The 13,266-nt window shown below is 46.6% G+C and overlaps 1 protein-coding gene across 10 annotated transcripts in view; it reads left to right on the forward strand.

Annotated features, from left to right (window-relative positions):
- Positions 1-13,266, forward strand: part of PACSIN2 (protein kinase C and casein kinase substrate in neurons 2) — a 595,050-nt gene that overhangs the window by 421,272 nt on the left and 160,512 nt on the right. For all 10 annotated transcript variants that reach the window (XM_085652484.1, XM_085652485.1, XM_085652482.1 and 7 more), the window contains one exon: positions 9,184-9,339. In XM_085652484.1, the coding sequence (XP_085508610.1) occupies positions 9,184-9,339 (156 nt within the window). The remainder of the gene's footprint in view (positions 1-9,183; positions 9,340-13,266) is intronic.

Below are 13,266 nucleotides of genomic sequence, written 5' to 3' on the forward strand. Positions count from 1 at the left end.
ACTGCAGGTCCCGCACCTTCGAGTATTCCCCAGAATTCAAACTGGATCCGGACAACCTTGAGCATTACCCGTGCTCGCTTATAGGGGACATCGATCAGCTTGGCGTTGTTTGTGTCAGAAGTGATGTCATGCTGTCCAAATAACGCCACCCGGCATGCTGACATCAGTTCCTTTCTTTTTGCATCAACAGCGCGGATCCAGAGAACTACCTCTGTCTTTTTTTGACCATTTTATTTTACCTTTTCATCGACTTTTTTTGAACTTTTGCTTCCAGTGTACTAGGGACTATGAAATCTAAAGGGTTTAGACCTTGCAGGAAATGTCATTGGCAGATGTTGGTGTCTGTTCCCTACTTGGTTTGTTTCTGGTGCCTGGGGTCAAGTAATGACTTCAAAGCTTCCTCCGAATGTGAGTTGGTGATGAAGCTACTGGCAAAGCAGAAGCATTTTCTCGGCTTCTCCGCCTAAACACCGTGGTACTAGGCCCCACTCTGCCTGTGGAGCAGACATCAGGGCCCGCTTCTCACTACACAGAGTTCCCTAGAGCCGGCTCGACACCCGCCCAGTTCTACAATGCCATGCATGCCATGTTTTGGCCACCGATTCCCTCTGGTAAGACCTTGGCCCCAAAGTGCTGCAAAGTGGCCCGGCTGGGTTACTGCTGGTGGGTCCGCCCCTAGCTGGGCCCTCTGGATCTGCCTCTGGATCCGAACTGACGCTGCCACAGGTACCTTCGTCCACCCCGGCTCCCTCCCTCGTGGCATTGTCCCTGGGACCGGCGTTGTATGACATCATCACCGGCGCCATCCAGGCCCTATCAACGCCTGCTCTTCCTGCCATTTGATACTCCCTTCCCCGCCTGAAGGAATAGATGAGGAGAAAGGCTTTGGTTCAATGAAGGAGGCCTCTGAATCGACTCAAAACCAGTGTCAGAAGCTGGGTGACGCAAGTGGTTTGAACACTTTCCCAGACTCTGGAATGCTTTTAACTCTGGGCCGAGTTTTTGAGGAAGGTGCACCCTTCCCTACTGTGATGCACAGGACAGCGGAGGTCTGTGACCTGCAGCTGTCGAGGTCAAGACCAAAGTCTTGACTGAGGTGCCTCGCCCAGGAGTGCGTACGGCTGAGCCCTTGCTCCTCTTCAATGAACTCCTCACCAGAGTTCTCCTGGGGACCTAGGCTAAACCTTGTATTGGGGTTTCTGTGAACCGCATGATAGCCTGACACTATATTTTTGCCTCATGAGACCCAGTCATCCTCTACCAGCCCGCCACCTGAAAGCCTGGTTGTGCAGGCCTCAACATCAAAGTTAACCCAATTGTGTTTCCTTCCACCCCACGGGACAGGGAATCCAAAAAGTTGGACACTTTTGGGAAGCAATTTTTTTTCTTCCACCAGCGTAGCCTTGCAGTCGATGAACACCGCATGCGTCTTGGGCCTTTACTCCCATGCATTATGGTGCTTGGTTGCACAGCTGCTTCCCATGCTTCTAGAGAGCTGTGCCATTCTCAACCAAGCCCTTATGGATAGTTGGGATTCAGCAAAGTTTGCCATCAGGTGCGGACTGGACACAACAGACTCCTTAGGCTTCTACTATGGAGTTGGATCATAGTGTCTGGTTGTGGTGCACTGGTTTCTTGTGGGATGTCCAGACATCCCTGATTGACGTGCCCTTAGATGGCTCCTGCCTATCTGGAAATAAAGCTAACACAGCGCTTGAGCGCTTTTGAGAGAGCTGGGTCACCACCAGATCTCTCGACTTTCTCTATCTGCCCGGTCTCAACACCAGTCCTTTTGCTCCCACCATGGATGTGGTTGGTGCACTTATGTGCATGCTGGTACAGCAACCTACCCAGTCCTTTTGTGGATGGGGTGGTGTATCCTGTAAAGGACCCAGGAGCTAGGCCCAGCGAGCTGTCCAGCCCCCACTCCTCCAGCAGACACAGCCTATAAGCCTATTTAGTACACCCTCCATCAAGAACAGCCATACGATTGGAGGCAGAATCAGGCACCGCCTATCCCAGTGGTCTTTAATTACTTCTGACAAGTGGGTGCTTCTAATTGTGCAGAAGGGTTATGCCCCCCCATTCGTGGAAACTCCTCCACATTTGCCACCATCCCAAGAACGGATGAACTCTTCTTGCTCAGTCAGGAAGTGTAGGCTGCCAAAGGAGATATCGAAAAGATGACTGTGGCAAAAACAGGCTGGGGTCCTACTCCATTTTTTTTTTTTTTTTTTTGCAAAAACAATTTTTATTGCATATTTTCAGTTACAATTACCTTTCTGCAATTACCCTCATGCTGATGGACATATCCGACTTCCGGAAATCAATGTGTTATATGATCTAATTCGCTGTCATCCAGATATTCTGTACCCATCAGCACTCCTATATGCATATTCACTCTCCCCGCCCCCCCCATGTCAGTGTGCCATAATACAAGGTATAAGGATGATTCTCTCTTTTTAAGTTGCTGTGTTGTTAGTTGTGGGCTACTCCCCACTTCAATTGTCAGGCTCAGTTCTGTAAGTAAAAGTGGTGTACTCGTTCCATCGCTTGTGTTCTACCTGGTATATCTCTATTACTGCGCTTCCGCAGGCTGCTCCACTGTATCATCGTCCCCTACTTCATCCGTTACCCACCCTTGGAGCTCAACCACTAGTGCCTCCCATGCACGTGCCATGTCCAGCGCCTTTTCATCGTTCCCCCGCAGTGCTAACTGTAGCCTGAACGTGCCCTCACTACATGCCCATTTGGTGAAAGTCGCTCTCCATCTCGCAAAGCTGGGACCAACTCTCGATTTCCAGTGCAGGGTGATTTCTCTTTTGGCCATAACTAGCCCTAAATCGCAAAACTTGCTCGTAATTTTTGTACGCGGAGTGTGGGGAAACCATAGCAGCAAACAAACTCCCAGTTCCACCTCCAGGTCCCGCCCTGTCACCTGGTTTAAGCAATCAATAACCTTGTCCCAGTAGCGACTTAGTGACCCACAGGACCAGAACATGTGTTTGAAGTCAGCCCCCTCCTTCCCACACCGAGGGCATTGCGGTGTAGGGCCCCCGAAATACTGAAATAATTTAGCTGGCGTCAAGTATGCCCTATGCAAGGTGAAGTACTGCACCAATTGAAACCGGGCATTACGTGTGCTCTTCCAGGCCCGTCTCTGTAGCTTGGGCCACGTCAGTGCAGGGATAGGTTTCCCAATATCCATTTCCCATTTGTCCTTTAGAGCGTTCAAAGGGGCTAGGTGTTCTGTCGTCAGGCTCCGGTATAGGCACGTAATGGCCTTAATTGTGCCCGCTGCCATGACCACATATTGACATCCTGCAGCCGTCTGGGGTTCCGATAGTCCCGCGTTCCAGTGCTTCTGGAGACCTGCCACCAGGGCTGCGTGGAGTAGATAGTCTCCCCTCGGGATCCCAAAGGAGTCCCGTAGCCCCTGGAATGGCTGAAGCACTCCATTTAGGTACAGGTCCCCCACCATCTGTACCCCGAGGTCTTCCCAGTTAGCCAATCCCGACCAATCCCCTCCATGCGGGAGGGCCGTGCACATGCCTAATGGGATCTCTGGGGCGTAAGGGTGAGCAATGCCGGCCTTCCGTAGGCTTCGGTTCTGGGGTTGCTACTCATGCTACTTTCTGGTGCTGAAAAAGGACCTGTGAGAAAGTGGCTCTGTGTATATACTGTTCCCAAATAGGTACAGGGTGTACAGAGTCCACAGTCCCCAAAGTTTTGGCAGAGGCTAAAGTTAGATATAACCTTACTCTCTAAAGTGGTAGCTTGGTCGAGCAGTATTTAGTATCAGAGGACAGTGTAAAGCATTTGTTGCACACACTCAGCCAGCAAATGGTCTCACACACTCAACAGCTGAACTCTAGGCCAATGGTTTATATATAAAAATATATGTTTGTTTTATTTTAGAACCAACAATAGGCATTAAAATATACTTTCTCAGAATGAGATGCTTTATCTAAATACTTTTGCAATATGCAATTGACTTTTGTAGAAAGTTACAAGTGGTTGCAATAGGCAACACAATTTTAAACACAATAATGCATTGAGTTCAATGGAAGTTTCAAGTTATTTGCCACAGATTACTTTTAGGATTACTTTTGGAATTCCAGGACTGGATCCTAGATTCAATCCTGGGTCAGTACTTGGAATCCAGTGATCAAATTCGACTTAATTACTGTGATAATTTTTAGACAATATTTTGCTATTTTAAAAGTTGACACTTCATAGAAAACAGTCAATGATTCCCTATGGCAGAAAATTCAAGTTGCAGGTATAGTATGTTCTCGTTACTTTTGTAATCCACTACTGGGTGCCTAGACTCAGTACTGGGACCTTTATCCAAAACAGGTAAGTAATTACGTTTTCAGATATTATACTATTTTTAAAGAATATTTAAAGATTGCAGAAATTGACACTTAAAAGAAATTTCACAGAAAAACAGTCAATGATTTCCTATGGAAGAAAATTGGGTTACTGGTAAGTACAGTTGTAAGTATTTTTCAGAGTCAGTGCCGGGCACCAAGATCCAGCACTGGGAGCTCACCTAAGAGCAGGTGAGTATTTTCGTTTTCGTTACTCGGCTGATTTTTGGTGAATATTTTAAGTTTTGAAAAGTCTACACTTAAAGAAGAAATTTCAGGAAAAGCCAGTCAATGTTACCCTATGGAGAAAATTGAGTTATCGGTTTAAAGGTAAGTACTCGACTGGCATAGTTAAGATTCTGGGCATAGACTCGGGTCTCCCAGGGTCAGGTAGGTACAGTTGGTTCACCCTCAGCGGCACAAGGGCTGCCGGGTGCAGAGAGAGTTAGGCCCAATGTTATCCTATGAGAGGTAGGGGTGCCTTGGTTGGTGGCTGCTGACTAGCAGGCCACGTGGCTGTGGGAGCTGGGCTCCTGGTCACTTACTCAGGGCAAGTGGGGAAGTCGATGGGTGTAGAGGTTGCACTGCCAGGGCCACTCGGGCGGCTGGGTGCAGGGTGCTTTTGAGCCTTCGGGCGCTCAATTGATTTCAATGGGAAATATCCGGTTTAGAAAAAGACTGCAAGCTCGGGGACGAAGATTCTTCAGGTGCCACCACCACTTCGAGAGGTAAGTTGGGTAGTTGGAGGATAGGTAGGTACCCCGGGATTGGGCACAGGGGGCCGCGGGGCGCTGGGTGCAGGGGTACCTTTTGGTGTCGGGAAATCTTACCCTCTGTTGATCGCGGTTGGGGGGGCACCTGGTTCTGAGGCTGCAGGTTCTTGAGGAGTGTCGAGGGAGGTCCTTGGGTGCCGGACTCGGGGTCACAGTCGCCGTTGGGTCGTCCTCGTGGTCTTTGTTCACTCCGGCACAGGCCAGGCTTGGCGAGTGCAGAGTGTGCTGGGTTCGCGGTTCCGGGCTGCTGCCAGGGATTAGAAGTAGTTTTTGAGTAGAGCCTCTACTCATGGGAGTCCCAGGGGGCTTAGAGTCAAAAGGTAGCCAGGTCCTCCGGGGTTTGTGAGGTTGCTTGCCACAAGAGATGCCGGGTTGGAGCAGGTTCGAGGGTCGACAGGCCGGTAGGGCTGGGGCCAAAGGATTTTGGAATCTGGACTCTGGGGAAGGAAGGTTCAGGGTGCCCCTAAATGGTAGATTCAGGGGTGTTACAGGTAGGTGAAGGGCAGGGACCAATGGGTCCCTGTCCTGGGGTGGGAACACCCCCTATCCTGCCTCTCACCTGTGGGAGGGGGCAGTAGCCTAGTCCCGATTGGGCAGGGCTTCCCATCTTCAAGATGGCGAGAGCCCGGAGATGTGCTTCACCTCGCCTCCCCCACCTGAGGGGTGGGGTTGGCAGGCTGGCACATCCCCTGTCCTTATTTTGGGTTTCCGGCCAAGCTTCCCGCCAGTGTGGGGGGTTGCAGTGGCCTGGGGAAGCTTACAGAGGCGGCATGCATTTGAAGCTTCCCCCTGCCCATCCTGGGGGAGGAGATTTAGCACCTCGCCCAGGATGTGCATTGTTGCAGACCCAGGAGAGCAGGGGCTCTCCTACCCAGGGGTCCAGCAACATGTCTGCTGTGTGGCAGCCTAGGCAGCCTCAGAAGAGACGTGGATTGTAGGTTAGGTTTCAGGGGGCATCTCTAAGATGCTCTCTGGGGTGCTTGGTACATTAAACCCACACTGATACCAGTGTGGGATTTAATGTGCTGAGAAGTTTGATACCAAACTTCTCAGTCTTCAGTGTTGCCATTATGGTGCTTGGAGTTCGTGTTTGACGACCTCCCAGCACCATATACTCTTAAATGGCAGCACTGCACTTACAGTACCCAGGAATGGACCTGGGGACTGTGGGGGCACAGGTCTCCTGCTCCTGTGCCCACACCATTGCCATAGGGCACCCAGCTAGAGGGGTGGCTGATGTATGCCATGGCAGTGTAGGTGGTGGGCATGGCACACAGGGATGTGTGCCATGTCGACTCTTTGTTTTGTTTTGTCTTGTACCCAGACACTCAGCCTGCAAGGCCAGTGTGTGTGTGTAAGGGTACAGGGCCTCTAAGGGTGGCACAATAAGTGCTGCAGCCCTTAGAGGCCTTCCCTGGTCACAAGGCCCTGGGTACCTAGGGTACCATTTACCAGGGGCTGACATGTGGCCAGGGTTTGTCAATTTGGGTTTTGGGTTTTAGGGAAGGAACATAGGCCCTGGGCACCTGATTGGCAGGAGTCCAGGGCACACTCAGTCAAAGTACATTCAGCAATTCAGCAAAAAGTGGGGGCATACCATGCAAGAAAGATGGCCCTTTCTCACAGGACCGCGGACTTCATCCTATTCTAGATCAGTGTCCTCTCAACACCTTTCCGCAGAAAGATAAATGCAACATGGTCACCCTGGCTAGGTTCTTGTTTACCCTAGAGACTGGATGATAGCATTGGATTTGCAGGGCGCAAATTTTCACATCCCGTCCTGCGAGCCGACAGCTATTACCTACAGTTCACAGCGGGCCATGAGCATTTTCAGTTCGCTGTGCTCCCCTTCAGCTGCACCAGAGTCTCTCGGGTGTAACCTTTATTGCATGCATTTGTGCCAATACTCATTAAGTGTAAATCCTCACTCACTTGTCACTCTCACGTTTTGATTTTTCATGGACTTATTTTTATTTTTGAACTCCTCATTAAATTCTCTTTTAAAGTAATTAATGGAATCTTTTTAAGAGACTGCGGCATTAGAGTGTGTGTTTTTACATAAACGAAACCGTGGTCTTACAGAGGCGGTTGTAATAGTAATGTCCTAGAATACCAGAAGCATAAAATGGGCAAGTAAGGTATTGGGAGTCAGAGGAAATTATGGGGATAGAAAAATATGGACCTTTTCATAAGTCAGGCTTACAGTGGGTTCTGGGTAAGGTAATCTGTATTAGCCACAAGGTAACATGGCCTCTGCCCTAAGTGGGCTGCGACTCAGCTGCTGACCTGAGCGAGGCAGGAACTTGCTGGTTTATGAAAAAAGCTTATAAAGTTTCCTTCACCTCATTGAAACGAAGCACCACCCTTTATAGCACTTAGATGTCCCTACTTTTTCACAGAAGCTTTTTCTCTTTCACAATACACAAGCGATCAAAATGCCCCATTCTTCCCTGATTTTCCACTAGAAGCTTTCCTCTGGTTTTCCATTATCAATCAGTCCAATTGCTTCATGTGCTGGCAAGCGCACTGCGTGGTAGCCTGACATCCTTGTTTAATTCCGCTTCGGAATTTCACTTCGTGTCGACTGCTTAACTTCTTCCAAACTAAGGCTTGTGGTCTGGTCAACCTCTCAGACATACATTGTTCTGACACCTCCCCCTCGAGCACTGTCATCTAAGAGTCTGCTGCATCCCTATAGATATGGTTGAAGAAACTTTCTAGTGGGCCCAGACCGACCTCCATGATGTATGTAGAACAAATCCCTGAATTCCCTGTTAATAAAGCGGGTTGAGTCTGGAAAAGAGCTTTATGGTGCTTGGAGATGCCTATGGGGAATCAGGTAATCTGGATCCACTCTGGTCACTCAAGTGTAGATCAGCAGGCATTTCAAGGAAAGGCCATACAAAAGCTGCCTCAGGATGTTCAGTTGTAAGTAGCATGTTGAGATGATACATGATTGTTCAGGATAATATAAGGGGCTCATGAGAAGGTCAACCAAGTAATTGATGTTGGCTTTCTAGTGGAGACCTCCTTCATTAGTCCATTCCCAGGCTGAGATTTGTGTGGTGCCAGGCATGCGAGTACGCAGGTGGGAAAGGGAGTCTGCATGGTCATCATGGTGGGTCAGGTGGAGGTTTCATACCCAACACTGAATTACCTGCATTCTGTGTATGTTCATTTTTAATCCAGCCAGAGTGTATCTGCAGAGCTAGTGGTTTGGAATATGAGGCACCCTCTTGACAGGGTGCCAGTGTTATTATATGAATAACATTCTTATTGGTTAATTTGTTTTCGTACAACATTTTTCTGCAGGACTACAAAATTGTGTTATTATAAAAATGCAATGCATATAACACAAATGTTTTAAGAAAAAAGCTGAAATGATGGTAGGTGTTTAGTCCCAGGCATTAATATAACATTAATATCAAGCAACAAAATATATTTTTAAAAGGTGATGTCTTCTTTGACGAGATCGCGCTGCATTTGGGCGTTAAGATCCATATTTCACAGGTAAGCAGGTGATACTGACTGATTAGGGTTATTTGAAGCACGGCAGAGGAATGGTGCAGAAAACTGTTGTACGAAACGTTCAGCAGAGGTTAGGTATCATCCACATATTTCCAAAATTATTGTCTGTTCCATTGTGGTAAAATGCACACTTTTTGTCTAACTAGTATTTCCTTTAACAAGAAAGCAAAATTGCTGAGTTATATTAAGTTTGTGATGCAGCTTGCGACTACACTCAAACTAGCTTGCCACTTCCTAATTTAATTCTTGATCCAATAAGATGCACAACATAGAAAGCAGTTAGTGCACTGTTGGGCAGGGTGTTGCTGTCTATTCTTTGGTACTAAGCACTGTGTTTTAAGGCTTGATCATTTGAGTTGTGGAGGGGCCTGGGCTAGTGTTGCTGAAATATACATCTATTTATTTTCTATTTCCACCTTTCCACAAACATATTGCATCCAGGATCAATGTACAGTAACCGTATCCAAACCACAGTTTAACATGAAGATTTTTATTTTATTTTAATGAAGGTGGACGGTTCAAAAAAAGCATATCATGCTGCATGCAAAGAAGAAAAACTGGCAATATCCAGAGAAAATAACAGCAAAGTAGACCCAGCTCTTAATCCGGAACAGCTGAAGAAACTGCAGGATAAAGTGGAACGAAGCAAACAAGATGTCCTAAAGGTCAGGATGTTTCTACTTCACCACCTTTTCCTTTCCTTGCATTGCACCTCTTATCAAGCAAGTCTTAAGTTTTTATGATGTTAAAGGCCAAAAGCTTTTTCACCATGTTCTGATTATTGTAAACTATAGTAGTTTACGACTGTAATCTTTTTTTATATAGAAACTGGAAGGCATTCTGAACTTAACTTACCGAAATGTTTGATGCTACCTATCACCAGTAAAAATCCCCCCATAGTTTTTCTCCTACCCTTAGGCTCCCCATTGTTTGCAATGCAGCATTTGCTTTTCAAGCTCACACTGTACCTGGTAAGTAGTATGTATGGTGCTGTTTCCTTAATCTGTACTTAGGTTCTCAAACTGTGAAATACCCATCTAACAAGAATCTAGTTGATGTGCAAGCGTTATTCTCAGTACCTGTGGTTTTGCCACTGTTTGGTATATGTACAGTCCTCCTTATTTTTTCCATTCTGTTTTTAGGTTTTATGGTTAATTTAAGCTGTTCCTATTATGCCTTAAGATACGCATTCTCTGTCAGTGACAATTTGTGGTAGAAGGCCCTCAAAGGCATTTGTGGTCTAGCAGGCATTTATTGTAGAAGACTAAAGTTACTAATCCACTACTTTACTGTTTTAGTCCACTGTGTGACCATTTACTGAACAGTTGCTTTAATGGGAAGGTCATATAAAATGCAAACATAACATCCGTTCTAAATGTAGGGAAGTACCTTCAAACCGATTTCCAACTTGCTGAGTCATTGTTTACCAAAAGGTTTATAATTCTATTTGTCAGACATTTCAATAGGTCTGGCTCTTAACCCTGAAATGTCAGAGAACATAGTATTAGTCTGACTGATTGTCTGAGGAACTAACTAATTATATTTGTTTTATGCACACTACGCCCATGCAGGTCTCTTGTCACTGCTCTTATGATGCCCAAAAAGAAACAAGTTGTCAGAGACTGGGAATGGCAAATGTCAACAGTTAGTGAATTTCAGAACTCGGAGGGCCTTCACAGGAGAAAGCCATATCTGCCCTTGAGTTTAATTAGTGGCAAAAGCCCATTTGGTTATCATAGTCTGAACTTCAGACGGTTTTTGGTAGCGGTGTGAGGTTTGACTGTGATCAGATACACAGAAGTGAGTTTTTGCAGACTTTTGGATGTTAGGTAGCCAGATTGTAGTAGTATATGTGTATGCATTTGCAGCTGTTGTTGGGAATTTCTGGCTGCAAAGACATGGCTCTTTTGTGTGGCCTCTTGATGTGTTGTACAGAGACATTCTATGGTGCCTTTGAATCTGAAAACCTGGGAGCCCTGCAAGCAACACTTTGCAGTAGCATGTGGGCGTTTATGGTAGACCTTGTCACCAGAGCTGTATGCTCTGTAGGGAAAAAAGCAGGATTAGATGCCTACGTTTGTATAGCTGATGAAGGCAGCTGCTTAGTCCTACTAAAATCTGGACTTTCATGGATGATCTTAATCCAAGCATGTGTTTTTAACTTTGGGTGTAGTGGATAAGCATTGCCCAAAGAGATCAGGGATGGAAAGAGAGGATAACATAGTCCCGCCTTTTCATCTTTCTACTTATTTCTAATTCTTGCAACTGCACTTTGATACAGTTATGTAACAATTACAGTTAATTGGCTCCGAGGCTTTTGTTATCTATATGGCTACCAAAGATTCTCCCCAAGAATATACTGATTTACAATATAGGATTTTAGCAACTTGTGCCTTGTATTCCATTTTGATTATCACCCCATTGTTAGCAGACCAGGTAAATTGCTGTGTGTTTCGTCCCTTCATGCCTAGTCCTATCATTTCTACATTCCAAAGTTGAGCATGTGGATCTGGATCTCTGTTCCCAATCCTGTCAGTTTTCCGAAGACTCATAAAAAGAATTCCAGTGTGCTAGGGAACAATGATCCCTCTCAAAACGTAGCTGCATTCAGGTGTGTCTTTGGTGTCTGAGCTTAGGTTAGGACTTAAAGTTGTGTGATAAATGTGCTCTCATTTACCCTAAGGGGATCCAGGACTGGGAGGCGAAGGTGTACGTTGCCATACTTAAGAATAAGCTGCTGCCTTCACGCAAGTCCCACGCCAATACGTGGGCACGGTCTTGGTCCCATTCCCAAGGCTGTTTCTGTGAGTTCTATACTTCAGGCTTAAAGTACTCCAGTAGCTCAAAATCAAAGTTCAAGCGGAGCCATAAGAATGTGAAGTGGAACTCAAATCCACCCTGCCACTCTGAACCCAATGGGAAAGCCCGAGGGCATCACAATATCAGTCCTACATCTTTAAGGTCTTTGCTCACGGATCCAATTCCTCAACTGATCCTGGTGCGCTCTAAGTTTCCTGGGCAATCAGTAACACTGCAGCAGATTGAAGCCTTCATGGAGGCCATGCTGCAAATTATTGGTGTACCTTCGGCTCTCTCTGGTGTGTCTTTGGGCCCCAAGGATAGTCAGGTTACCACTGGTGGACCCTTCATCTGCACTGTCTGACCCCTAGGAACCTTGTTATGTGGCCTATACGGAAACCGGTACAGACTTTCACTCAGGCTCTGAGACTCACGCTTGTTCCTTCCACATTAACTCGGTACCGATGTCACTGGTGCTGGAAGAGGATAATGTACTGATGTGGATAACGTACTCTCAACTGAGTTTGAGTCAGTCTGAACCGATATCGCACTATGAAATCTCAAAAGTTCAATGCATCATCATACAGCCATAATCTGACCCAATGCCTTTGCCATGTCGTACACGTCAGCAGAAGCTCCATTGTCTTTTTGGCTCGGACTCTGACTATATGCTAGAGCAAGAGACAAGCCAGGATTTGGATAATGCTTATGGCTTTCTTCCCTTCATTAAGTGGTTAATGCCTTCTTCATGGATTTACAAAATGTCAGTGGGCTTGACACCTCTCCTCAATTAGGGCTTAGCTCGCCACTTTGACCACCAACAAAAGACACTACCCTTTTTGCAGTGGTATTCCAGAAGGCATTTGAGACACTGAATCTACAGAGGTCTTAAGTTGAGACCAAAATATACATCCTGTCAGAAATCTTTCAGCCTGGACTTGCTACCTGTGCGCCCTTCCTTCTTTTCAATGAGGTCCTCGCTTATACTTTAATGGTCCCTTGGTTCAAGCTTTGCTCCTTCCTATCTGTAATTAGGCAGGTAGCAAGCCTCACAGACTGGCTCCTGGCGACGCTGATTTTCTTACTATTCATTCTACTCCAAGGAGCCTTGTTGTACAGGCCAACACCAGTAAAATGAATCTCCGCTCATTCTCAAACACTCCTCTAGAGAGGGATTCTTAGGGGATTGAGGCTTACGGGGAGACATATATTTTCCTCCACCAGACTAGCACTGTGGTCAGTAAATGTTGCTCGTTTACTGAATTGGTATACACATGACCTGTGGGACATGTCCAGTGGGATCTTGTTGGCAGTCCTGGAAGACCGTAGGACCTCTTTGGCCCCGAAAATTCATTATGGACAGGAATAGGGCTAAATAAGTTTTCTGTGTAGGACTTGATACAGATTGCCTGGGTAGTGCAGTCAGTACTGGTGTTGTACTTCATCTCCATGTGTGGGTTTGTGCCACAGGAATTGGTCCCTATTTGTCTTGACTGCATCAGTCTGCCAGTGTTCTTTGCTCCACCTTGCCCCTCAATAGATGAGAAGAGACTCCATTGGCTAGACATAAAAAACAGCTTCAAACTTTTACATTGATTGTACCAAAGAACACAGTATGGCCGGAGCAGCTTTTTGTGAGGTTCTCGGGAGCGAGGAAAGGGAAGGCAGTGCAGGTAGATAGTTCTTTGCATTTATATCTGCTACAGACGGGTCAAGAAGTAGCCTGTGGTAGGTCTGAAAGCCCATTCTACCAGGGCCAAGGCAGCTACCACTGTTTCCTTATGGAGTGCTTG

The sequence above is a fragment of the Triturus cristatus genome, chromosome 4_1 (genome assembly GCF_964204655.1).
Source record: "Triturus cristatus chromosome 4_1, aTriCri1.1, whole genome shotgun sequence".
In the NCBI taxonomy this organism is placed as follows: Eukaryota; Metazoa; Chordata; class Amphibia; order Caudata; family Salamandridae; genus Triturus; species Triturus cristatus.